Source organism: Pipistrellus kuhlii, unplaced genomic scaffold (assembly GCF_014108245.1).
Source record: "Pipistrellus kuhlii isolate mPipKuh1 unplaced genomic scaffold, mPipKuh1.p scaffold_m20_p_8, whole genome shotgun sequence".
Classification (NCBI taxonomy): domain Eukaryota; kingdom Metazoa; phylum Chordata; class Mammalia; order Chiroptera; family Vespertilionidae; genus Pipistrellus; species Pipistrellus kuhlii.
Genome location: NW_023425584.1, coordinates 15,948,991 through 15,975,689, shown reverse-complemented (window position 1 = coordinate 15,975,689; position 26,699 = coordinate 15,948,991). Strand labels below are relative to the sequence as shown.

Here is a 26,699-nt window from a genome sequence, read left to right as displayed (position 1 = left end):
GAGACTTGATTGCTGTTGGTGTCACTGGCAGAATTGACCTCCAGGCCAATTGGCTGTGAGGACCAGCTGCAACTATAGTGGGAGAACTGCTGTGCAGAAGACACCCCTATGAAGACTTGCTTCAGTGGGGCTTTGGTGCTCACTGAGTCTGCCCCATGAGTATGTTGCTTATGGATGTGTAGAGTTGGAATATGGTATCATCTGTCACCGACCACCGGGTAGCATCTACAGGGAAGAGCTACAAAGAGATAAGCAGGGTTTTCCTCTTTGTATCAGGTTTGGAAGTGCCCAGATGAGGCCCAGCAATGCAATAGGAGGCTTGTGCTAGTTCCAGGTCTTGGGCCTTTATTAATAGGTTTGGGCTCCCTGACCCAGTTGCAGCTTTTTTGAGAGATTTTAGCCTGAGGACAGGCCATTGATACGCAAAAGCCATTGCAAGCAGCTTGGATGGGGTTGTAAGTTGGATGAGGCCGTGTCTTAAGGAATCACCAGGGCGGAGCAAACAGAAATGGCTGCCAGTCAGCCCTGTAACCAGGGAGGTCCCAGTATAGGAACAATGATCCCTGTGAGCACCTCCATCTGGGAGAAAGCCACCCCCAAGTTCCTGTCCCAATGCCAGACAATCCATTTCCTCCTTGTATATGTCTGGGTCCCCCAAAGCCTCGCCCTGGTGCTGAAGCTCAGAGGAAGCGGGACTTTATAAGTTCAGTTTATGGTGCCGGCCTTTTAAGAGGAACAGCTGGGTCTCCAGCAGCCTCTGTGTCACTGAGCCCCAATATGCACTGATTTTTACAGCCTGTAGTTCTTACTGCCTGTAGGGACTTCTTTTCCAAGCTCTGAGACCAGGCTTGGGGTCTGGTGTGGGGCCAGAACCCCTTCCTTGCTCCTCCGGGCATCCTCTACAGAGACAATCTCCCTCCTGATTAAAAAAGCGGCCCATGTGGGTGCAGACCAGCCCGTTCTGCGCCTCTGCACCTCCTACCAGTCTCAGTGGGCTTTCTTCTTTACTTCTCTAGTTGTAGTTCTTCCATTCAGCCACCTTTTCAGTGGTTCTTGATGATGGTTGTTCTGTATTTTAGTTGTAATTTTGATGTGGTTGTGGGAGGCAGTGGGTACAGGTGTTTATGCACACCGGCATCTTCTGCGCTTTCTTTTTTTCTTGGACCTTCTTGCCTTCTCCCAGATGGTCCTGTACTTGAAAGTCACCAATTAGGCACTTTGCAGTCTCGTGGAGTTTGTCTATGGAGACATTTTCCATCCTCATTGAACAACAACAAATGTTGCCCACCTCGTTTTCTCAACAGAAAGAATTCTGTTAAGGTGCAATGAGAACCTAAAAAAAAAAAAAAAAAATGTTCCAGGAATTTTCTTTCTGGGAGTCCAGCCTGAGGAGGTAGTCAGAAATGTGAGATGTTTATTGAAACTTAAAAAGAGAATTTTTATCATATTAAAATACGTGTAACATGAAAAAAATTTAATAGTGGAAAATTGGAAGCAATTAAACGTCCAGCAGTAAGAGAAATGATTCATCCATGTATTAGAATATAATATACCCTTTGAAAATACTTTCAAAGAACTTTTAATAACGGGAAATTTATCTTGACACAATGGTAGGTGAAGAAAACCGGTTCCAGAACTCCATTTAGGTTTCAGATTGCAGACATGCCCATTGAAACAAGATTAAAAAAAGGATCACCACATAATTATTAGCAGTGGCTATGATTGGGTGCTGGGATTATGGAGGATTTTCTAAATTATTTTTATTTTATTTTAAGATAATTGCATATTCCACATGCAGTTGTAAAAAATACTACAAAGAGATCCTGTTTACCCTTTACCCAGTGTGCTGTAGGGGGTTTAAGTTTTCCTCTTTGTGCTTTTCTCTTTTCCAAATAACCTATAGCCAGGAAAATAAGAATAAGGACTGTCATTAAAAAAACAAACACACACACAAAAAAACCTTACCAATTTTCTGGAGAACCTTGCACCAAATTGTAATTGATCTTGTCTTTCCCTGCCTGGCCTTTGGTCCCTTGTTAAGAGCTTAGCATCTGCTAATATTATAGTTAATTGGATCTTTGCCTATATATGGGCTTTCATACATACATAGGAAAGAGACATTTTTACATTAAATAAAGTTATGTCTAGGCAGTGTGGTTGAGCGTTGACCTGTGAAACAGGAGGTCATAGTTCAATTCCCACTCAGGGCACATGTCCAGGTTGTGGGCTTGATCCCTATTGTGGGGCACGCGGGAAGCAGCAGATCAGTGATTCTTTTTCATTATTGATATTTCTATCTCCCTCTCTCTTCTTCTCTGAAATCAATAAAAAATATGTATTTTTAAAATAGTTAAAATCAGACATCCATATGATAGTGTGGAAAGTAAGACTTGAGATCTGAGATGAATGTTGAAGATAAAGATGTTGAAGAAATGCTTCTGGACTTGCCGAAACTGGTTTGGCTCAGTGGTAGAGCGTGGGTCTGCGGACTGAAAGGTCCCGGGTTCGATTCCGGACAAGGGCATGTACCTTGGTTGCGGGCACATCCCCGGTAGGGGATGTGCAAGAGGCAGCTGGTTGATGTTTCTCCCTCATTGACGTTACTAGCTCTCTATCACTCTCCTTTTCTCTCTGTAAAAAATCAATAAAAAATATATTAAAAAAAGAAAAAAAAGAAAAAAAGAAATGCTTCTGGACTTGACTTGTGCCGTCTGCTGCTTCAGTGGCTTCTTGTTCCAGGGGCAGGTGTCAGGAGCACACAGCTCTGTAGGGATCACTGGGGAAGAGGAGGACAGGAGTCACTCTCCTCAACTTTTAGAAAAACGACTTAGATTTCCTCTCTGCCATGGGGCCACATCCTGCCTGAACGCACAGTCTTTGGGTTGGAATCTTGACCCCAGCATTGACCTCGCCCGCAGCATGAGATGTTCAGACCAAATCATCGCTAAGGGCTCTCACTCTAAAATGCTAAGGTCAGGCGGCCTGAAGGCGTGACATTCACAGGCTTCCCAAACTCCTTCTACCTAATTGAAAGTGCACACTGAACTTGCAAGGGTTTCAGCCTCCTTAGAAGTTAGTCTTCATTGATGTGGCTATTTCTCTGCCTCCTGGTGAACCTTTCTCTCAATACTTCTCTTTTGTCACTTAAAAAAAAAAAAAAAGTCTCAAGAGAAAGAAGGTTATAGAAAGGGATTAAGAGGATACCCTCTTCCTCCCTCTCTTTTTTCCTTTTATTTCCCTTAAAGATTATCTTAGGGATGTCAAAAAAGCAATTTTTATAGGCAGGTTGGTCTTTTACAAGAGATGTGTTTACCAAGCATGAAATTAACATTTTTGCACAGAGCCAAGTAATTGCTTATAACATGGTGACTTGAGTAGGAAGGTTGCAGCTTGAGCAGTTATTAGCAAGGCCAGATGGCACATGCAGTAGTGCGATGGGCAGATCCCACCACCAAAGCAAAGCTAGCCAAGCACCTCAAGGACTAGGTCCCTCCTCCTGAGGATTTCATTCATGAGGCCCTTTCAGAGGTTGGGAGCAGGACTGTTTATTGGCATTGTGGCCCACCGAACACTGCAGACTTTTTTTCCAGCCCCAGTCTAGTTGTGTGACTGGGTAACAGTTACAGACTTACCTGAACTTAGCATCATTTTGCCTAAGAACAAGGGTCAGGCTGGAGGTGGCCTGGACTCACGGACTCACCAGACGTGTTACAGATAAGATGGGCAGAGTGATTTCACATCCTCAGAAGATGGTAATGACCGCTCCCACCTGTCTGGCCCTTCATTGTCACGAAGTGTTTTCATGTTCCCGGTCCTTTCTGAGCCTCTTTATAGTGATGAAGTAGTCCGGGCAGCCCTTATCCTCCCCCTTCTTCGGATGAAGAAACTGAGGCCTGGCCTGCTTAGGGTCACATGTGAAATCACAGCTCCTGGGACATTAAGTGGTCAGTGGGAACAACGTATGTTGCTCACTCGGTACCTTTAAAAAATGAAAGAGAGGGATAACTTGGAGTGATGGTGTGACTGAAGAAACAATTGCCTGGACAAATATTTAATTCCTGTAAACGAGGGTGGGGCTCTGTATAGAGAAGGTCGTGCTTAGCTTGGGGTTTAACAGTAGAGTCATGGGCTTCTTTAGATGATTTTGCTGCACTTAAGCCTTCCAAGGCCAAGGGTGTGTGTGGGGGTTCTGACTCTTTTATGTGTCCATTTCTGTCTGGTGGAAAGCTGAAGTTAATATTCCTGTAAATTTTGTGTTCTTTAAGCCCTGACGATATAAGTGCCTCATGTCTGACCATGTGTGACTCTTATAGGAAACTAAAACGCACATAACGAGAGGAAGGAGTTGAAAGGCAGAAATGCCTGTAGAGCCCATGCTCAGACTCAGGTCAGCTGGCAGAGCATGTTTCTTAGAACTTGAGCCCTCACCCAGCCGGGTTAAGCAACGACCTATGAACTAAGAGGTCAGGGTTTGATTCCAGTCAGGGCACATGCCTGGGTTCCAGCTTCAATTCTTAGTAAGAGGAGCGGGGGGATGTGCAGGAGGCATTCCATTCTCTCTCATCATTGATGTTTCTCTCTCTCACCCTTTCTCTCTCTCTCTCTCTCTCTCTCTCTCTCTCTCTCTCTCTCTGTCTCTGTCTCCCTTTCTCTCTCTCTCTCTCTCTCTCTCTCTCTCTCTCTCTCTCTCTCTCTCCCCCCCCCCACCCCCCTCCTTCCTCTCTGGAATCAATAAAAATATATTTATTTTAAAAGAAAGAAATTGAGCCCTCTGCACTGTGAAAACCGGCTTCATCACTCCTCTGCCTCCTTCTTGTGTAATTTTTAAAAACACGAAACACAGAACGGGGCCTTTCACATATGAGACAGCTGTTTCCTCAGGTCTCACGCCGTCCTTGGGAATAGCCTGCATCATACACCCTGTAATTATGCCCTGTCTGGTGGTGTATTTTAGCCTTCTGAGTGACAGTTGAAATTTCTTGGTAAAAACACCATTGACAGCAAGGCTCTCTTTTCACACCCTGATTCCAGGAGGCCCCTCTGTCACCTTCTTGGTGACCACACCGGCCTCCAGGGCCACCTGCCTGCAGTAAGTACTTCAGTCATTTCCCCAAGAAGGGCTCCCCAAATTCGCTTATCCTGGGGGCGTGGTGAAGTCTGTGCACCCCTCCAGAGGGAGCCAAGCCAATCTGACTGATTAAGGTAAATAGGGGAGTGTCGGCAGTGGCTTTAGCTCCAGGCAGGTAACCTAGGCAACGGCAGGGAGTCTGCACCTCTGCTGACAAGAAATGTGGGATTAATTTCCTCACAGACCTAGGGCCTTCTCTTATGCTCACAGTCCACTTCAAGTTGCATAATAGGGAGGGGAGTTGCTCATAGCCTGCCTGGTGTACAGCAGGTGGTTTGTCCATTCAGGAACATGCTGTGGGCAGTGTAATGGGCGGGCGTGACATCAGAGGCCTCAAGGTCAAGAGCAACTCTTCAGCTGTAGTAACTTGAAGAATTTCCTGCCCTGCCTTGGGTTATCCAGCTCCAAGTTCCTATGCCATCTACCACTTCCTATTCGGTTTCCTCATCTATATAATGGGACCATAATAATAGTGCCACCTTTGAGACTTGTGAGGATAAGGTCTGTAAATTGCCTAGCATAGTCTGGCTCATAGGAAGGCCAGTAAATGTTGGCCTGCTGGGCCTTGTCTAGGAAAGAAGGAGGCTCTGGGTGCCCTGCCCTCTGTGTACTCTCTGCTGCCAGGCAGGAAGTGGGCTCGGCCTGGAAATGGTGCAGGTGAAGGCAGGCAGGAAGAGGGGCTGTAGGTGGGGAATGCCCGCAGAACGACAGAGGCACCGCAAGCAAGCAGGAAGTTTGGGAATGAGGACAGCAGTTTGGGGCCAGGAGACCATGGGGAGGGGGGCAGGGCACCCAGAGAGCACCTGAACTGCTGGTGGGTCTCCTGAGGCCAAGGATGCCCAGGGGTTGCCCCTCCCAGGACTCTGTTTCCAGCCTGAGACCCTCCACCACCCCAAACCCCATGATGAGCGCACACTTTCACAGCCACTGCTCCTGGCTGGAACGCTGGGCAGTGGAGAACGTGATCCTGCTTTCTCCACCATATGATGCAAAGGCCATGGGGAAATATGGTCACACAGAAAAGACTTGACATTTTCCTGTTTAGTGAGTGAGGCCAGAAGATGCATAACGTGTGGTTTTCGCAGCTGCAGGTGGATGGGGGAGAGAGTTTGCAATCTATGGAAACATTTAAGACATGCACGTTCTAAAGGAAGAGAGAAGTGTCTGAAGCGTAACATCCATAAATAGCCCCGGCTGAGTAATCTCAGACAAGTCAGCCCCGGGGGCCAGTTTCCTTATCAAAAACTCTGGAAGGAACACTCATGAAACTGTTAATCGTGGATATCCATAGAGTGGGGCTAGGGGTTGGGAGTAAGGAAAGATTTCTCTTTCATGGTATATACTCTTTTAACTTTGTGATTCTTTCACCATGTGCCTTTATTATTTTTAAAATTGCAAATCAAATGATAGGTACAAGGAAGGGTTTGGCTTCGATCGTTGATTTTCAAACTTTTTGTTAGGAACACTTACCATGTAATTTTTTTTTAAAATATATATATATATATTTTCTATTTTATTTTATTTTTTTTACAGAGAGGAAGAGAGAGGGATAGAGAGTCAGAAACATGAGAATCATCGATTGGCTGCCTCTTGCACGCCCCCTACTGGGGATGCCCGCAACCAAGGTACATGCCCTTGACCGGAATGGAACCTGGGACCTTTCAGTCCACAGACTGACGCTCTACCACTGAGCAAACCTGTTTCGGCTTGTCATGTAATCTTAATTGAAAGCCTACTGAATATATGACAAAGAAGAAGTCGGCGCCCCTCCTGCCAGGACTCACTCCCCTGCCACCAGTTGCAGCCTCAGGAAGGGATCCATTGAATATAGTTGGAAAATAACAGAATTAAGAGACTTCCCTCAGGCCCCTCCCACTTCTCCTGTACTTTGTTTGCCTTCGATTTAGCAAAGGAATGAGGGAGGCGGGTGTCTAGTCCTGTGGCACAGGCTGCTGCTTTCGCCGCTGTAGCTGCAGACATACTCTGCCCTCCTGTGGGCCAGCAGCTGGGGAGGATAAGCTGTGCACCGCTGAGTGTCACTCAGACTCAGGGGGACAGGAAACAGGCCACCCTTGGATTGCTTCCCCCAGGTTGCATTTACAGGGAAATGTTTCAAGGTGGATTGTGCAGCCATTTCAGGCAAAATTGAACCTGGTGCTTTGATAGGCAGGATGCTGAAGGGACAGGGAAATGGTATGAGCTGGGAGAAGACCCATTCACCTTGCAAAAGTGTGGTTAGGAACACAGGCCCACTGCCTATCGACACTGATCTTGGCAAGCTACTGAGCTTCTCTGAGTCCATTGCAGAATCCATAAGGAGAGGAAATACTGTGCCTCGCATCCCCAGGACTGGCTCATCGTATTCACAGGTTCCACCCACACCCGAAGGGGAGGGGAGTGTATAAGCGGATGAGGCTCCCTGGGGCTCATTCTTAGAATTCTGCCTACCACGAGGGTTTGGTTTGCAACGAATGGGAAATTAGAGCAAAGTGGTTCTTCATCACAGACAGTTTGAAAGCATTGGTTTAGAATCCAGTAGAAAGGAATGACATGGATACAAATGGCTATAATTTGAGACCATAAGTGCTAACTTCCAAAAAGAGAAGGGGAGAGAAAGGACAGTGAGAGGTCAATGGGAGGAGAGATGATTATTTAAGTGGAGGGGAATAGAATTAGGGTTCTTGAAACTATATAGTATTTGAATGAAGCATTGAAAGGCAGGTGCAAGTTGGATATTTAAAAAAATGAAGCAGGCCCTAGTGGGTTTGGCTCAGTGGATAGAATGTCAGCCTTCGGGTCCTGGGTTTGATTCCGGTCAAGGACACATGATTGGGTTGCAGGCTCGATCCCCAGTAGGATCTCCTACTGTGCAGGAGGCAGCTGATCAATGACTTTCTCTCATTATTGATGTTTCTATTTCTCTCTTCCTCTCCCTTCCTCTCTGAAATCAATAAAAATATTTAAAAATGAAGCAGGAGAACAGGATTCCAAGTGGTATTTCTATTTTGGTACCTGTAGTCTCTGAATCCTCTACAAGGTCATTTTGTTACTTCTAATCACCATAAACAGTGCTGCATAACAGACTGTAGCTGTAGCAACACTCAGCGGCTTCACACAGCAGACGGATATTCTTGTTTATGGGTCTTCAGATCAGTCAGTTGGATGGTTTCTCTGGTCTGGCTGGATTCTCTCCTGCATCCCTGGTCAGCTATGGTGGATGAGGTGGCTCTGCGGGCCTTGGCTTGGCTCTCCCATACCAGTCAGCTGGCATAGGATAACCTCGGTTCCCTACGTGTCTCATCTTCCACTTGCCCCTCGGGGTCCCCCCTGCCCCTCGGGGGACCCCCCTGTCCCTTTAGAGGAGACAGAAGAACAAAAAAAAATAGGGTGAAAGAGTCCAAGTCTCAGGAGGCTTAGGCTCAAAACTGACGCACTGTTATCAATACTACTGCCTCATTCTTTCGGCCAAAGTAAGTCATGGCCTGCCCAGGTTCAGAAGGTAGGGAAATAGACCCAACCTCTCACTGGAAGGGGTGCATGATTCCATTGCAAGGGGCATGGGTACAGGAAGGGGTGGAGGACTAGAGCCGCTTTCCATCAGCCCAACCCGGCTATCCTGTGAAATCGTCCTAAATTCTCTAGAATAGAAAAAAAAAAAACTCCCTCCCAACTTCAAATGCATTGTTTCCCAAACTAAACAAGGGTTTGGGGAGAAATTTACATATAAGAAACCATTAAAACATATGTAAACTGATCTGTTAACCACAGTTATAAGAAGCAAAGATTATAAAACAGTCTGGAGTCTTCTATGCAAGTAGAAGATAAAAGAGGTATGTTCCTGGACAACCTATCTCCTTTGCTCATGTGGTGCCCTCACCAGCTCTCATGCATCAGTGTCCAACCCAGTGCCTTCTGCAGAACTGTCCCCAGACCAATGATTCTAAGAGAATAATTCATGGTTCTTCTCCCAGGTCACAATAGCAATTCTTGAATGAAATTATCTCAAATCTGACCTGTATCATAGACAGACGCTGTGCCCTTTATGATATTCTGTAAGGCACGTAACCCAAGGCCAACAAACAGTAGTTGCACAATAAACATTTATTGGATGGATGGATGGATGGATGGATGGATGTGTAGACAGATGGATGATGTGTTTCAGCAGTTGACCAGAGCCTTCCTTTAGAACACATGTGTCAAACACAAGGCCCGCGGGCCAAATCCGTCCCGCCAGGCCTTGCAATGTGGCCCGCACCGCGCTGTCATCACTGCACTTCGTTGCGTTTCCATCACAATGACAGTTTATGACTGTTCAGTAAACCATTCGGCCCGCGATTTAGGCTGGATTTTAGATTTTGGCCCCTTCTCTGATTGAGTTCGACACCCCTACTTAGAAAGACCTTACATTATCATAAGCTTTCTTTGTCTCCTCCTCTGTCAGTAGGTCAGCTTAAAATCTACTAATTGTTCCATGTCTATGTGCTTTAAAGAAAACAAAGAACCAATTGTACATTGCAGAGGGGAGGACCTGTGTTGTGTTCTCCCTCATAAACCCTGTCATTATTAGCATAACATTTCAAAATGAGGTCCACGAGTTTCCTAGGATATAAATTGTTCGCTCTTGGGGGTGGGAACTTCTCCAATAAATTTGTGAAATGCTGGATTAAACAAAGTTGGGCAGCTTTCTTTTCTATGAGACTTTGCAGACCATAAATATGTTAATATACTTTGTGAATCTCCAAGAGAGCATGAGAATATGTAAGGACTGAAAATTGGAAGGATTAGCTTTCTTGGGAATGAGGAACAATATCAAAATCTCCTGATCCATAAACATGATACATCTCTCTATTTAAATCTCTGATTTGTCTCAGCAGAGTTCTGCACATTTTTTTGTTAAATTTGCCCATCAAATATTTAGCATTTCTGATGCCATTTAAACAGTATGTTTTATTTCAGTTTTCGGTGTTTCATTAGAAATACAATGGATTTTCATATGTCAACCTTGTATTCTGTGCCACTGCTAACCTCACTAATTACACTAGCTTTTTTGTAGAGTTCTTGTCATTTTCTTTTTGTGTGTGTGTGTAAATAATCATGTCATGGACAGATAACATTTTGGCCTGTATAGTACAGTCGGTGAGTGGAGACGTAGAAAGACAAAGGACTTGCCCCCCGTCCCGCTCTTCCTGAATGCAGAGGCAGGAGTCTGACACCTGGGCCTTCTGGACCTGCCTTCAGGGTCCTCTCCATCCCACCAAGTGGCTTCCTAGGTTTCAGACTTCAAGAGACCACTTGTATCTGCTAAGCTTATATTTGAATGGCTGACACACAGGAATGGTTCATCTTTCTCTCACGTGAGAGTCTGGAGGTGAGCACTCCAGGGCTGATAGGACAGTCCTGCTCCATGAAGTCCTCAGGAACTTGGGCTCCTTCTCACTAACAGCTTGCCCATCCCAAGGGGATGGACCTCCACCTCGGAATCCAGCATGGTGGCGTTTGCATTCTGGGCGGCAAGATGGGTGGGATAAAGAAGAGGGGAAAGGTGCAAACCCTATGATTTCTTCAGGTAGGTCCCATGAACTTTCTCAACACCTGTATGCATAACTCACTGGATATAACCCCATCTGATCACATCTAGCTGCAAGACCGCCTGGGATATGCCATCTTTATTCTGAGCAGTCATATTCCCAGTAAAATTCCTGTTACTCTGGCAGAAAAAGAGAACAGCTCCTAGGGGACATGCAGCAATTTCTGCGCGAACCTTAAGGAAAGGAACACACAGTTTGAAATGAAGGAAGGAAGAAGGTAGAAGAGTTCAAAGTCTGTGGCATCTTTTAGAAACCATTTTAGGATCAAGTGGACCAGCTCTCTTTTAGAGTTTTGTAGCTCATTAACTTGACCTGAAGCCTTTTAGTCAGAGGATAAAGTTAATCCTCGGGACCCCTTTATGGTATTAAATTCTTGTGGCTGTCTAATCATGGATGACTTCCTCTCATCTAGAAAAGCTAAAACAAAAGATGTCTCTGTTCATTCATTCACTCAACGAAAATTGCCATCTCCCACCCTCGTGGAGCTCACAATTTGGGGACAGTAATGAAATCATCACCCAAATGGATGTGACGTCACAAAGGAGCAATAAGGATGCTCTCAGGGCCCGCTCGGGGACATTACCCAGTCAGGGAGGTCAGGGGAGGCTCGCCGGAGAGTGTGGAGCCACTCCTTCAGGAGTGTCTAATGTCATGACAGAAAGTGTTCTGAGAAAGCCATCCTGCCTGCTGCTGCGGTTACACTCGTGTGGTTTTACTCACTGGGGCAGCGTATGTCTAAGAGCTCATTCTCTGAGAATAATGCCAGAGTGAGACTAAGGTGTGTGTGAGGGGGTGGGGTGGGAGGCAGCACCAGAAGAGGGGATGCCATCAGTCACTTCTTCCCCACCCCACCCCACCCCACCCCGCCTTGGGGGACGTTGTAGGCAGTAACAGCCCGCCAGCTTGAAGATCTGCTGTAGAAATCAACCCGTGGATGTCAGCCTGCCAGGTGTACTTGGGAGTTCACCCTTCCAGCTCAGGCAACACTGACTGAGTGGTGAGGGCCGCTGGGAGCACAGTGCTGAGAGTTCTCAGGTGTCTCTGCAAGGTAGAATATTATGCCAGGTCAGTGATGCCTGCTTTCATTCTTTGTGACTGTAGCGAAGAAATGGGAAATGGGATAAAATATGTGAAAGTGCTTTGTAAATTGCAAAGTATTATCAAAATAATCCTGTCTAATAAAAGGGTAATATGCAGCCGAAACTGGTTTGGCTCAGTCGTGGAGCGTTGGCCTGCGGACTGAAAGGTCCCGGGTTCGATTCCAGTCAAGGCCATGTACCTTGGTTGCGGACACATCCCCAGTAAGGGGTGTGCAAGAAGCAGCTGGTCGATGTTTCTCTCTCATCAACGTTTCTAGCTCTCTATCCCTCTCTCCTTCTCTCTGTAAAAAATCAATAATATATATATATATTTTTTAAAGGTAATATGCAAATTAACCGTCACTCCATCACAAAGATGGTGGTGTCCAGTCCCCTCAGCCCGGCTGGAATTCCCCAGTCCTGGGGAGGGTGGCCACTGAGAACGGGCAGCATGAGCGGCTTCGTCGCTGCAGTGATGAGGCAAGTGTCCCGCCCTGGCCACAGAAGACCTCTGGCCATGGAGAGCCTCTAGGCAGCAGGCGTGGAGCAGCCAGGCCCCGCAGAGAGCTACTGGCACACAGATTCATGCAAAGGGCTACTCATAGCTAGTAATTATACCTATGATTTTTAGTGCTTCTTACATACCAAATGCTGCTAAGAACCTTGACTTGCTGTCTCTTATTTAATCCTCACAATAACCTTTATGCTAGATACTATTAGCAACCCACTCCCTCCCCCTCCTTCTTGTTGGGAACCCAGGCTTGGGAAAACTGTGACTTGCCTAAGGTCACATAGCTGGTAAGCAGCAGAACTGTGACTCCCGGTGGGTCTTTCTGACTCTGAAGCAAGTGCTCTTACACACTCTGTTTTTCCATCTTCAGGATGTAGGGCAAGCATGTCAAACTCAAAGGCTAACACAGCCAAATCAACAAGGTTTAAGTCTATGTGGATCGCAAAAAAACCAAAAGCTTCTATTTTCATAGAAATGTAGGTTTATTTTGAAAAATATAGCAGATATATATAAAAGAACTAGAGCAATGGTAAAATTAATGTTTTCTTCCTGACACTTGGCTTCTCTTCTCGGCTACTATCTTTCCTACTTTGGGGGAAATCTTGTTCGCAGTGATTACTTTCAAAACTGACCCAAGGTGAATGTCAGTAACTTTGGATCTGACAGGAGATGGTAGATAACTGCTCACACCATTAAATTGGCTGGGCTGCAGAAATACTCATTGTGGGCCTCATGAGGCCCTCGGACTGTGAGTTTGACATGCTTGATATAGGGGGTGATGATTGTAATTATTACTATCATGAAGCAGTGACTCTGTTGCTTGGTGACTCAGTCCCTATTTCCCAACTAGAAGACTCAAGAGATGGGTTTGCCGTCATTTTTTGGTCCTTGAAAGACTTGGAACTTGCCTTCTACTCAGTGTGCCAATTCTGCCTGCCTCTCCCCTTACCCATCCACATCTGCTCTGCGGAGCAGTATAATGGCCCTCTGTTTTGCTTGACTTGAGCCTCTGTAAAGAACACGTGTTAGGGTTTTCTGTGGTTCATCATACACAAGACCCCGATGAATGAGGTGCAGAAGAATTATTCGCTTCAGCGAGTTTTCCTCTCCTGGAACGGACCACATGCCTGGCGAATTGCTAGACACTGAGATGTGGCAAGGAGGGGGCAGACCGTTAGCTGTGATGATTGCACTCAGGTGGTGGCTGGCACTTTGCAAAATATTTTTCCTATCCCTTTTCTCCCCCAGCCTCCGTGTGGTCATCTACAAAGTGGGTAGAATGGCAATAATATAGTAAAGTTTCATCTTATGAAAGGGTTGGGTTATAATAAACACCAATTTAGAAGAAAATAACATAAAATCAGTATTGGCCTTGACAGTCGCCCATGGGATATAAAAATAAACCACCTCTTTAAGGTCCAGTGTGGGCAGTTTTTCCTCCTTCCTTAAAACTGATGACTTTCTTTGATTGGAGTCATCACGGTGCCTTCTGAGGGAGTGAGTTAACACCTAACCATCCTCTATCTCCGCAGGGAAGCTTTACTGACCCCCCTGAACAGACGCAATCACCCTGATCCGATCTGAAAGAAAGGGGCTTTCTTTGCACCACGTACCTTTCTTTTAGGCAATGAGCCACGGTGACTATTTTAATTTACTTGTGGTTCTGGATTAAAGTCTGTAACCCCCTGCCGCACACAGCACTGTAAGCTCTCTTGCTCTCCAGTGTCTCCTGGACACTTCGCACAGAGCCTGCGTGTGTTTGTATTCATTAAGCATTAAAACGGATGGATGGACGGACGGGCAAATGGATGGATGAATGGGTGGATGAGACTCTCAGATGAACATTAACAAATGATCAGAGTATTGTTGTTGTTCCCCCCCCCCCCCCCGAGATAAAACATTTAGAAACTTCCTCAAGAAAATGGTTCAAGTTGCCATTGTCTTTTAACATGGAAAACTTATTATGGGTTTCATTTGCCCTTCAGATAACAGCAAAGAGTCTTGGCTTTTCTCGCCCCCCCCCCCCCCCATCTGCTGCTTTTAAAAAAAGTACTTTAATGAGCGTTTATACCTTACGTGGCAAGTGACCTTTTCTGAATCATCTGTATAAAACGGTGAATTGGATGGTGGTATGGCTCTGCCCTTGGAAGTACAGCAGGTCCTCAAATAGTGTCATTTCGTTTAATGTGGTCTCACTATCATGTTGATGAGGGATGGGGGGAATAGGCCCCGGGGCGTTTGCAGGTGCTCCCCGCATGAGTGGGTTTTGTCCAGTTCCTCGGGTTTGCTCCCATGGCCCAGCGATGTGCAGGTTGGGGAACTGAAGTGTCTGCCTTGTCGCAGTCTGAGTGTGGTGTGTGTGCCCTGGGGCGGTAGGATGGAAGGGCGTCCTCACCAGGGTTGGTTTCCTCCTTGTTCCCTGAGCTGCTAGGATTGGCTCCAGCCTGTTTACTCACGACTCTGAACTGGAATAAGGTTGGAATATAGCAATCTTACTTGTTTTTATTAATCTTTCTTAAATGTATAGTTAGCTCACATTTATTCCAGTGTTTAACATTAGAAGTGTTTTAGGTCTTTATTTAGAAGTTTGGTGATGTTTTTATGAATACAAAGATGTCATAGGAACTCTTTTTAAAAAAAAAAAAAATCTTTTAAAATTAAATTTTATTTTTCAATAACATTTGACATATAATATTATATTAGTTTCTGGTGTACATCCCCAGTGGTTAAATATTATATAAATACTAAGTTATCATTCCAGTAAATCTCATATTCATCTGACACCATGCAAGGTTATTAGAATATTATTGATTATACTAGCGGCCCGGTGCATGAAATTTGTGCACGGGAAGGGTCCCTAGGCCTGGCCAGCGATCAGGGCCCATCAGGGCCGATCGGGGCCCGATCAGGCCCCACCTCCCTGCCTCTTCCTTCCCTCGCTCCCTCAGCGCCCCACTGGCTGCTGGTCGCCCACCATATTCCATGCCACCCCCTTGAGGTCAGCGCACATCATAGCAAGTGATCAAATTCCTGGTCTCCCCGTTGAACTCCCGAGGGGATAATTTGCATATTAGCCTTTTATTATATAGAATTCCCTAGGCTGCACTTTACATCTCCATGACTATTTTGTTACTACCTATTTGTACTTCTTGCCCCCTCTCCCTTTTACTGAATTTATCAGGGTGACACTTGGTTAACAAAATTATACAGGTTACAAGGAGCACAATTCTGCAACACATCATCTGTGCGCTGTATTCTGTGTCTGCTACCCCAAGTCAAGGCGGGGAGGAGGGAGGTGGAGGAGGATATACCGGCGATAACGGAGATGGAATTTAACTCACTTATGCCAACTAGCCGATGGTAGCATTGGTTGCATCACATATCGTTTCACTTAAAGCCTGAGGATGGTAAGTGAGGACTTACTGTTCAGGACCAGCCTTTTAAACAGAGGTTCCTATCTGTGAATGGCCTTGCCCTCTTAGGGAATCAGCTTTCAGACTCCAGACTCCTGGTGTTGAGATGACAGAGGTGTAGGAGGGAGGGAAATTGACACACCCATTGCTGAGTGAAACAGGACCTGCCTGACACAGGGGCCCAGCAGACGTAGGCCATCTCGTGGTTTCGGGGTTATAGCATCTCTATTTACTCACAAACGGTGCCCTTAGTTTTTATTGTTTTCTCCTGCAGCTTGGGCCTGGTTGTTGTGAAAGGTCGGCTTTCTCAGGCAGCAGCCTACTGCAGAAGGGCTGGGCTCAGGTCACCCCCAGCAGTCTGCCTTACTGGAGGCCAGGATGGGAGTGGGCCTCAGCCTGCAAAGAGGGGGCATGTCTTCCTAAGGACACAGGATCCCCTTTCTCCCTGCTTCTCTCCCGAGAAGAGGAGCATTCTTAGGTTAATTGCAAGTGGAAAAAAACTTCATTTTTTGAGTTCTACTCCAGCCTGTTTCTTGCTCAGACACCTTCTGTGGCTCCCACCTGCCACACAGCTCAAGTGTAAGGCCCTTGGATTCTGGTCCAGACTTCCTTCCCTCCTTGCTCATGATTCTTTTGTGCCCCACTCACTCCAGCCAAATCAGGCCCCTTGCCATTAAATAAATATGCCCCTTACTTTCTAACCTTCATTTCTTTGCCCATTTCTCTCCAGCTGGATTCCACCCCTCCATTGCTAATAGTCCAACTCCTACCCATCCTTCCACATACCTCCCAAGCCTCTGTTCCTAGAAGAATTCTTCCCTGATCATGTCAGGTAGACTCTAACCTTCGGGTCTCGGAAATGCCCATAGAATGTCTCTGTACAACTTTCAAGACCGTTAGTTACAGTGTTGTGTGTGTTTTCCTGTCTCACCTACTTGTCTCCTATGTGTGATTTTTGATGAGACCAGGGACTGTTTCATTTATCTTGGTCTCCCCACAGTTCTGCAATGACCTATTCCCATTTGCGGAATGAACGAATAAATAAATCAAAACAATCTAGTGTATGTCCTCAAAATTCATGAAGAAAGTGCATTTATCCAACTGTCCAAACTCCTTTGCTTAAAGTAATTTTACACCTTTGGCTGGCTTACGTCCCCCGTGGCCCTCTTTGAAGTATAACCTTGAAGGCAATCTTAAAGGATGCTTTGTTGCGTGTGTGTGTGTCTGTGTGTGTGTGTGTGTGTGTGTGTGTGTGTGTGTGTGTGTCTAGGAAGGTTATTAGGATAATCTACTTAGCAGATTACCAAATGCTTGGAATTATATAGAGTCATTTAAACCTCAAAACAAAATCATTCCAGCTCCTTTGTAGGGGCAGTAGAGAGGAGGGTCCGGGGAAAGCCATCTAAAATTTGCAGCAGAAACTGGTCTGTAATGTGTCCTCAGACCCTGAGTGAAGCAGGCGACCTCCTCAGTTTTCCTTTCAGCTTTGCCATTTCAGAGCCTGCAGCTCTTTCTCCGTTATCTTGAAGGCACTGGCCAGCTGATGTGCTGAGCAGCAGTTGCCGAGTCTGCAGTGCGGGGATCAGAGCGCGCCCTGTCACAGGTCTCTCTTCTGGGGCAGGACACAGTTGGCTTGCTTCGCCACCTTTCTTCCCTCCCTCCGAAGGGTGCCAGGCACGCTAAGTAGTGATTAAACAAAAGATTAAAATTCCATTTGCGTGTGTGAGTGTGTGGCTGTTTGAACACTAATCACATCTTCCAGGGAAACGGTAAGTAAAAGCACGAAGATACCAGGAGCAGTTATTTAGAGGGGCCAGTCAAAATCCATTTCCAGTTTATTATTTACTGCGATTTCCACGTTAATTCTGCCAGCCTCCCCCACCCTTCTCCCTCTCCTTTCTTGCCATGCTCCTTCCCAGTCCCTTATGCTTCCGGTAGCAAAAGGATATTTGCAAACTGAGAAGGAAAATAATTCCCACTTTCCTAGACAGATCTGTGAGTCTGTAGAATTAAAGAAACTTTAAATTATCTCTGGACTAGAATTCCAGGCGTGTTTGTTGTTGGTTTTTTTTTTTTGTTTTTGTTTTTGTTTTTTGCATGATATTAAATGACCTCTATTGCAAAGAATTGCTGTCTTTTGAGAAGCATTGTCTAAGCCTTTCTTGTTGCTAAAGGTCGTGTGGCATTTGTTTCTAATGTAGATTGCCATTATTAATTAAGGACACTTGGCTTTCCTGAGGAACATTGGATTTCCACGGGGCCATATGACCTGTTAATGAGGAAACTCTAAATCCTGTTATCAGCAATAGCCAGTTGAACTGGCTCCGGTGCAAAATAGGTTGCCTCTGCAGGGCTCACAGTTTTATTATTTGATTCCCATCCCTTTCCTAGTGTCTCTCCCGCCCCTCCCCACTCTTCCCCCCATCCCCAGCCCCACTCCCCAAACATGGTCATCGCAAACATTGTATCACAACCTTTCTCTGAAAAGAATGAATTGATAGCAGTAGTCCGTTACTGGCAGGGCCTAACTTTGTGCCAGACACCAATCTAGATGCTGTGTAGAGAGTGACTCAGTTCATCCACCCAACAACCTGCAGGCCATTCTGTTAGTTTTCCCTATTTTTTCAGTCCAGGAAACTGAGGTCCATCTCCCCAGGAAGTAAAAACCTAGGCTTTTCCAACTCTGGAACCAGAATGTTCTGAATCATTAGGCTACCTATCACAGTGATGAGCAACCACTCATTCATTCACTCATTCCACTGAGGGCCTAAGGTGGGCCAGGTATCGGCCTACGAGAGCACAGTGACATGCACTTGCCTGCAAGAAGCTCACAGTCTGGCTCGGGGAGAGAACAGCCAGACCTGCTGTGGGTTGGGGGCTGACAAGTTATGGGATTTAGGGCAAGTCTGTCCCACTCTGTTAGTCTCAGATCTCGTATCTGTAAAATGAAGCAGCTAGTTTTAGACAGGTGTTTTTCCACCTTGATTGTGAATCAGACTCAACTGGGGAATAGTGTTAAAAACACATCATCCTAGCTTCCCAGCGCCAGATACTTTGATTTAATGGGTTCAGTGTGGGGCCCAGGACTTTACATCTAAAGTGAAGTCTCCCAAGAGCCAGCGCCCTTTGAGAGAAACGGATCTGGCTGTAAACTCCGTTGCCTGTTCCCTCAGTGCCTAGCACTGAGTGGTTCTCAGTAAACGTTTGGTGATAGTTTGAATGATCTATGAGCTTTCCACGATGGACCTCAGAGACTCTTAAACACCTGAAATTGACCACAAATTTTATTAAGGTTTGTGGATAGGGCCCTGTGGGCTCTGATTGCTCTGTTTTCTCCTACTAACAGTTCCGACCTTTTACTGGAATCTTTTAAACCCATATAGTAAAATTTGAGTCCTATATCAAGGTGATTTGGTGGGAACATGTCAATTTAGATTCTTAAAACCCTAGAAGACTTGATATCCACATTCTGTGTGTAAGTTCTGAAAGTGCTCAGAACACAGGGTTTGTGATTTTTCTCAGTCCATCTGAAAGTATCCTTTGGGCAGGAGTGCCATCTCCATTTTCCTGGTAGAAAAATCGAGGTGCCCGTGACTCCGGTAGCTTGTCCAAGGTTCATATTGCAAGGGTTCTCTCCACTGAGAACTAGCCCGGAAGTCAACAGGCTCTTCTCTTGCCTGCTTGTGTAGCCTTGGGTAAGTAGTATGGCTTCTTTGGGCCTCAGTTTCCCCACCTGCAAGATGAGGAAGGAAGGGCTCATTGTCTCTGAGCAGCTGCTTAGCTTGGATATTAGAGGACCCTCTCCTAACTACAAGTTTAGACGTGCAGAACCCCTGTGTCCACGAGCGCCAAGGTCTCTTACGTTAGGGATGATGGGAGAACTCGTGATACCACCTACAACAGGTCATCTCTGCAGATCACCCCAGAGGAACATACACCTTTAAGGCAAAGTCAGTGGAGATGGTAGAAGCCATGGGTATGGTGGAACTTCTAGAATTTAGGAACCTTAATTCTCTACCCTGTAAGTTCAGCAATTAATTCACTGCCCATTCTGAGAACAAGATTTAAGGAGTTTGCTTCTGTGAGGCCACAGCTGTGAGATTCAACCCCGTCCCCCATTCCCAGCTGTGTGGGAAGACTTTCACACAAGAGGAATACGAAGGAAACTGTGCCCATCATGGAGTCTTCGACTCTCAAAATGTCCTTTAAAGGTCACGTAATGGTGCTCCATGGGCCAGCAGCGTCCGCATCACCACGGAGCTTGTTAGAAATGCAGAATCCCAGGCCCCGCCCAGATCTCCTGAGTCAGACCCTGCGTTGAACAAGATCCCCACGTGATTCTGTTGCACATAAAATGTGAGCAGCACTAGCCTGACCAGCCCTTGATTTCCTCCTTCACACCCTGATGGGCAGCCTGTTCCTGGCCTCTTCTAACGTCTTCCAAATGGTCCTGTTTCATCCTAGCCCCCTGACCCAACCCTTGGAATTTCTTCTCCATCCTACACTAGCCCCTCAGTCATTCCATAACTTCTGCTAATAGCTGCAGGTGGTGTGGGTGCTGCTGTTTTCGAGACCACACTTTGAGAATCACTTTGAATTGGTACCTTCCGTTAAGGCTCCTGCAGGGCCTTTTGAGTTCCCCCAGTGACCTAAAGAAACCAGCCGGAGTTCCAGTCTTTGGGCAGCAGAAAGTGGAAAAGGCCTTGGGAAGGAGGGCTGGAGAAAAATCGCTAAATAGCTCACGATTGATCAGTCGTGTCATTGAGACATATTTATTTGGGCAGGTCCCTGACCCACCCCAAGGCTCTGTTTCCGTATCTTTGAAATATGGAGGTGGCCCTAGCTCAGTTTCCAAGTATATTTATTTGTTCACTTGCCTGGAGATTTGTTTTTAGCAGAGGACCATTTTAAAATGAAACCCCACCTGGATCTTGAGTACAGAAAACAGAGAGATGCATCCTGGTCTGATTGGTCTGACTGACAGAGGGTCAAGGACCTGCGCTCAGCCTCCCTCTCCCCGAGGCAGCACCAAGCATTCCAGTGCAGCTCAGCACAGTTGAAATCCCCGGAAGGCTGAACTTCCAGCTCAGCCTCTGCGATTTCTGTGAACCCCGAGAACCGTTTGCGGGCACGTGGCCTCTGTTTTTTCTTTCCATCCCTGACCAAGACATCCGGAAGGCCAGCTTTCGGAATTTTCTTCTTGCAACTCGGAGAGGCCTGTAGGAGGGAGGACAATGTATTGTTATTGTCATTAAAGCTGTTGTAAGGATATTGCACTGTTGTAGACAATCTGCTAACTTAAGAATCAGCCGGAAACTTAATTAAACCAGTGTGTGGACTGTTTTATCCCGGTGGCTTCTTTCTACAGCTGACATTCCGGCACACCACACTTTCAGGGCCTTTGTAGTTAATTACATAGGAAATAGGACTATTGGATTCTGCACGCCACGGTGGCAAGGACTGGCTTGCGGGAATTTTAACGGGCAAGGTGACGTGGAAAGCCAATCTCATCCAAGGGAACACGGAAGATACCTAAGTGGTGTTACCTTGGGAAGGTTCTGAGTCTTTAGACTTCGCCACAGGGCGTGGGAAAGCATCTGGCACATTCAGGTGACCCCAGGCATGCAGCCTCATTTAATTAGGGAAACTGGCTCTAATGGGCCCAAGAGGATGGGCTCCCCTCCCCAGATGCATCATAAACAGCTTCAGAGCCAGACCCCATGCTCTCTGGGGACTGTTGCATCGGCCTGTTTCCTTTCAGCATTCAACTGTTGGTTCATCCATCCCACACAGTGGCCAAATGTTCACCCTCCTGTGACTTCAGAAATGAACAAGGCCAAGCCTAGTTTTGCGACTCTCCTATCCCTGAGAGTCTGTGCCCAGGCCGTTTGCCTTGCGTGCCCCTCGTTTCAGCCTGTCTGAAGTTCAGCCTTCTGTCATGAAACCTCCAGTTCTCCCAGGTGGAGGTGAACACCTGTAGCACTTTCTGCGGGCCTGTCATCAGAGGGTCACCTACACTGCCCCACCCCTTAGGTAGCCACCGGCCACCTGTGGCTGTGGTGCACGTGAAAGGGGCCTGAATCGAGATGAGCACAAGTGTAAAACACACGCTGCAGGTTGAAGACTTAGTACAAAAACGAAAGTAAAGTATCTCAATGGATTTTTTACATTGCGTGGTGAAATATTTTCCATAGCGTTTATCGGGGTAAATAGAGTACATTACCAAAACTAACTTCCCCTGTTTCTTTTTCTTCCCAGCGTGAATACTAGAAAACGTAAAGTTGCAGATGTGGCTCACATTTGTGGCTCGTGGTGGTGTTATATTTCTCTTGGCAGCGCCACACGTACTGCTTTTTCTTGAGTGAAAGGAATGTTTGTCCGTCTGGGTTTTTCTCTGCTGGTTTCTGACTCCTAAGAGGGTGGGCTCATCATCCGGACTTTTGTGTACCTGGGTGGCACTGACAGAGGTATACAACGGGGGTCAATAAATGAACCATTGACAGACATTCAATCGATGCCAAAAGCTCCCTTAGACAGTGTAATTTCTGGGTCTCTGTTATTAAACTTACTTCCCCCTTTTCTTTTCCTTTTTCACAGTTTTTGTCTTTTTCTTTTTTTTTTTTTTTTTTTTTAAGGGATCACAGAATCAGCAGAAGAAGATATTTTTCTTGGGAGATGGACAAAAGCTGAAGGACTGGCATGACAAAGAAGCCATCAGAAGGGATGCTCAGCGTGTAGGTACGGAGAGAGGTGCCCTCCACGGGCAGGCCTGTGGAGAGAGTATGCGTGTGAGCATGTGTGTGCGTGTGCGTGTATGTGTGTTTAATGGGGTGTCTGGACCTCCTGTCAAGTCCTCTCCATCGGCCACCTTCTACCCTCCCTTCCCCTGATTCTGGAATCCCCTCTTCACCTGTGAGCTGGCCCCATCCTTTCTCCACTCACATCACCAGATCCACTGCTTTCAGGAATTTGCCTTGCCACCTTTATTGGGCGATAAAAAATGTCTCCCCCTTATGAGATGTTTTATCACTAAAATGAGGAGCAGCGATAATAAGAGCCACCATTTATGAGTATTTACAGTGAGCACGGCTCACGCTTCATTCTGCACATTTTCTCGGTGAATCCCCAAATCAACCTTTATGGCCCATTTGATGAGAAGGGACCTGTCGTTCAGAGAGGTGGGGTAATCTGCCCACTGTCACACAGTGAGAAAGAGGAGGCTGGAGGCTTAGAATTTAAACCCAGGTCTGGAAGGCAGAGTTGACCCCTACCAGCCCTACAGCCACGAGGCTGAATGAATTTATTGGGCTTCAGCTAACATTTTCTTTGGCTAACTCGTCTCTGGAGCAGTTTCTGTTACAGCTGGGGAGTTGGGAAGGGAGATTACTTGGAGAGTTATTTGTAGAGAGCCTGGACTAGGAGTCAGGAGGGCAGCTCTGACACCCCTTATCAGCCATGTGGCCGTCAGGAAAATTCCATAACCCCTGAGCTCAGTTTCCCCTTCTGTCACTGGAGCTCATGCTTCCTGCTTCGACAGCCTCGGGTATTGGTATGAAGTAGCTTTACCCTGGAAAACACTAAAGAAATAGAAGCGATTGGTATTTTATTCGTTTTTATCTCAGTGAAAGGCACCCACTATTGATTTTCTTAAAATCACATTATGACAAAAACCAGATTCCAACAAGGCTTTGAATAGAGCTGAAATGATAACTTAACTGAAATTCAGGGAAATCTAAAGACACGACATGCATTTTTCTGTATGCCAGTAATTCAGAATGAAGGGTTAGGTTAGGGTGGGGGAGGGCTGCTTAAATTTAAAAAAGGAGACATTTCAAAGGAGCTGACATGCCAAACAGTTGTACCAGAGTCATTAGCATGCCAAAGAAAGGAGTAAGCCCTGGAGAAATTATCCAGAATAATAATGACCGGTGCTAACTGGGTACCAGATGCCTTGCCCTACATCACCTCCTTAATCATCACACTGAACCTTCTTATCCCAATTAAGACACAGGCGACAACCAAGACATAGACAGGCAAAAGGCACGCCCAAGGGGACAGAGCTGGGATAGCCCGGCTGGACTCTGGCTCCCACCCTGCCCACTGCAGGGCCCACTTGATAGCTCCCGTCCTGTCTTCCTGAGGCTCCCGCCCCGAGAGCTGCTTCTGCTTCTGCTGCACCTGAGTCCCTTGTGGAACCCGTCCCAGGCACTGGCCCACGGTGTTTGACATGGAGCGTCAAACCGATGGCAGTCCTCTCCCTCATCGGGCAGGATTGCAGTAGCTACAGTCCATGAGCTCCACCTCTTAGCTTGCACCTCCCCATCAGGCTCGTGCTGTCCATATTCGCTTTACAAACAGCACAGGACGATGCTCAGAGCGTACGCTCCAGAGGATGAGGTCCTGTCTGACCAGCCGTCTCACTGCCGTTCCTTCAGGACCCTCAGCAGTGTCGGATTCTGCAGTCTCGGTGCGGACATCCCCACTCCCCACCCGCATCCTGGGAACCCTGAGGATAACTTCCTGGAGCACCGGGAACTCTTTCCCCAGCTGGATTGTACAGAGAGCAGAAAGAATACCGCTTTATCCAATCGAGTCGGTGGCTCACATCAGCGCTTTCCAAGCAGTCCTGCCCGAGCCTGGGCAGATCTTAATTTGTTTGCTGGTTTTAAAAAACTCAAAGCATCTTGTATCGTTTGTGGCTATTTAAAAAAATTTTTAATTTTTTTATTGATTAAGGTATTACATATGTGTCCTCATCCCTCCATTAACACCCCTTGACTTGGATATAAAGTTTGCCCTGCCTGGAGAATAGCCATAACATTTCCTCACATTTATATGGTGCTTTATCGTTTACAAAAAGCTCTTGCCTGCACAGCATCTATTGGGCTCTCAGCATGCTGTGGGTACCAGGGCGGGTCAGCTACAGTCAGAGAGGTGCTGTGACTGCCCCGGGATTGATCAGCTCGTACGTGGACCTAGTCTCCCTCCAGGTGATTAGACTCCCCGGTCAGGGATAATTGGGGCTCCTGGCAGAGTGGAGGGAGCACGGGCTTTATCCATCTATAGGCTGAGGGCTCTCATGTTCGCCCACTTGCTTCCTGTGGCGATGACACGAGGACAGGCTCTATAAAGTGTGTGGCTCGGCCGTGACGGAATGCTCACTCCCTTCCCCTCTGTACACTCCCCCCTGCAAAAGCTGCACAGACCCTCTGTATCCAGCATCAGGTTTCATCTTTGTGGTTGTATCCTATTTTCCATCCTTCGTCCCCTGCCATTCAATTAGCAACATTGACTTTGCTCTTTGCTCCCAGGAAATGGAGAACAAGGGAGGCCATACCCCATGACGGATGCTGAGAGAGTGGATCAGGCGTACCGAGAAAATGGATTTAACATCTACGTCAGCGATAAGATCTCCCTGAATCGCTCTCTCCCTGATATCCGGCACCCGAAGTAAGTGTGACATCTCTCATCCTCTGGGATGGGAGGAGTTTGCCCTCCGCTCTTGTTGAGAATTAAAGCAGCAGGTACAGGAAGCGCTGCCGGAGGAGAGTCCCTCCTGTTACACGGGGCTTTGTGGGAAAGTTCGTGTGATCCATGTTTCTAGGATGTAGAGCAGCTGTGGCAGAGGGACATAGAGACAATGGTGTCTCCCTAAAAGGGCCAGTCACCTCTCTGTGTTCAGACAGTGGGAACAGGGAACCTCTGCATTTCCTTTGGGCTCTGGCCCACGGGGAAGTTCAGACCTCAACTTAGAAGACAATTGCAATGACAGTTTCAACCATTACTCTCCACTCTCTGCGTGTGGTGTTCCTGTATTTTTAATCTTTATTTTAGCTATCCTGAGTATATTTATGTCTTGTGATAAGCTACCTCAAATCATTCGAGAGGGGACGTATGGAATGATTATAAAGGTAACTGTGGCTCCCAGCCAGCGTGGCAGTGGTTGAGCCTCAACCTGGGAACCAGGAAGTCACAGTTCGATTCCCGGTCAGGACACATGCCTGGATTGTAGGCTCGATCCCCGGTGTGGGGCGTGCAGGAGGCAGCTGATGAGTGATTCTCTCCAATCGTTGATGTTTCTATCTCTCTCTCTCCTCCCGTCCTCTCTGACCAGGACTAGAACTGTAACCTCCTAGTTCATAGGTCGACGGTCAAACCACTGAGCCTCGCTGGCTGGGCTTAAAGTCATGATTCATATAAGGCCACTTGGTGAATAAGGACTGAGCCAGGTGTTGGGCTCCAGTCCACCCAAAACCTATGCCTCGCCTGGAAGCCATCTGCCTCCCGGGCATTTTCAGTAGGGTTACTGTGGTGGTCGTGTGATTTGCTAGTAGAGCTGTTTATTGTTCTTAACGCTGGTGTGCATTAGCCGTCTGGAGGGCTGATAGAACACGGGATATTGAGCTTCCCCCCTGTAAACCTGGATCGTTAGATTTGGGTTGAGGTAGGAGCTGGCATCACAAATAAGCGCCCACGGGATGCTCGCGCAGCAGAGCTGGGTCCACGCCGTGGGGACCATTGCAAGTAGATTTCACGCTGGCTCCTCCATGAAGGTAGTTCTGAGAAGCACTGGAGCATAAAGGTTCTGTTCAGGGACTAAAAAATAGAGCCCAGGAAAAGAGAACAATGGCTAACGCTTCTAAGGTTCTTACTGTACGCCAGGCGTCGTTCTAAGCCAGTGCTGTTCCCAAAGCTGGGACTTCAGCCTTACCCAGGAGCTTGTCCAAGTGCACATTCTCAAACCCCAGCCCAGATCGACTAAATCCAAAGCTCCAGGGTGGGGCCCCGCACTCTGTGCTTTAGCTAGCCTTCCAGATGATTCTGATGCACACTTCAGGTTTAGAGCCGTGTTCTGGGCACTTTCAGGGCATCAACTCGGCCAAACTTTCCAAAAACTCAACGAGATAAGTACCTTTATTGTCAACATTTTACAGATGGGGAATGGAGGTACAAAAAGGTTAAATAATTTGCCTAAAATGA

The 26,699-nt window shown here is 46.8% G+C and overlaps 1 protein-coding gene across 2 annotated transcripts in view; it reads left to right on the top strand.

Moving 5' to 3' along the window:
• Nucleotides 1–26,699, top strand: part of GALNT10 (polypeptide N-acetylgalactosaminyltransferase 10) — a 176,778-nt gene that overhangs the window by 60,671 nt on the left and 89,408 nt on the right. For both annotated transcript variants that reach the window (XM_036424767.2, XM_036424766.2), the window contains exons 2-3: nucleotides 22,355–22,457; nucleotides 25,031–25,169. In XM_036424767.2, the coding sequence (XP_036280660.1) occupies nucleotides 22,355–22,457; nucleotides 25,031–25,169 (242 nt within the window). The remainder of the gene's footprint in view (nucleotides 1–22,354; nucleotides 22,458–25,030; nucleotides 25,170–26,699) is intronic.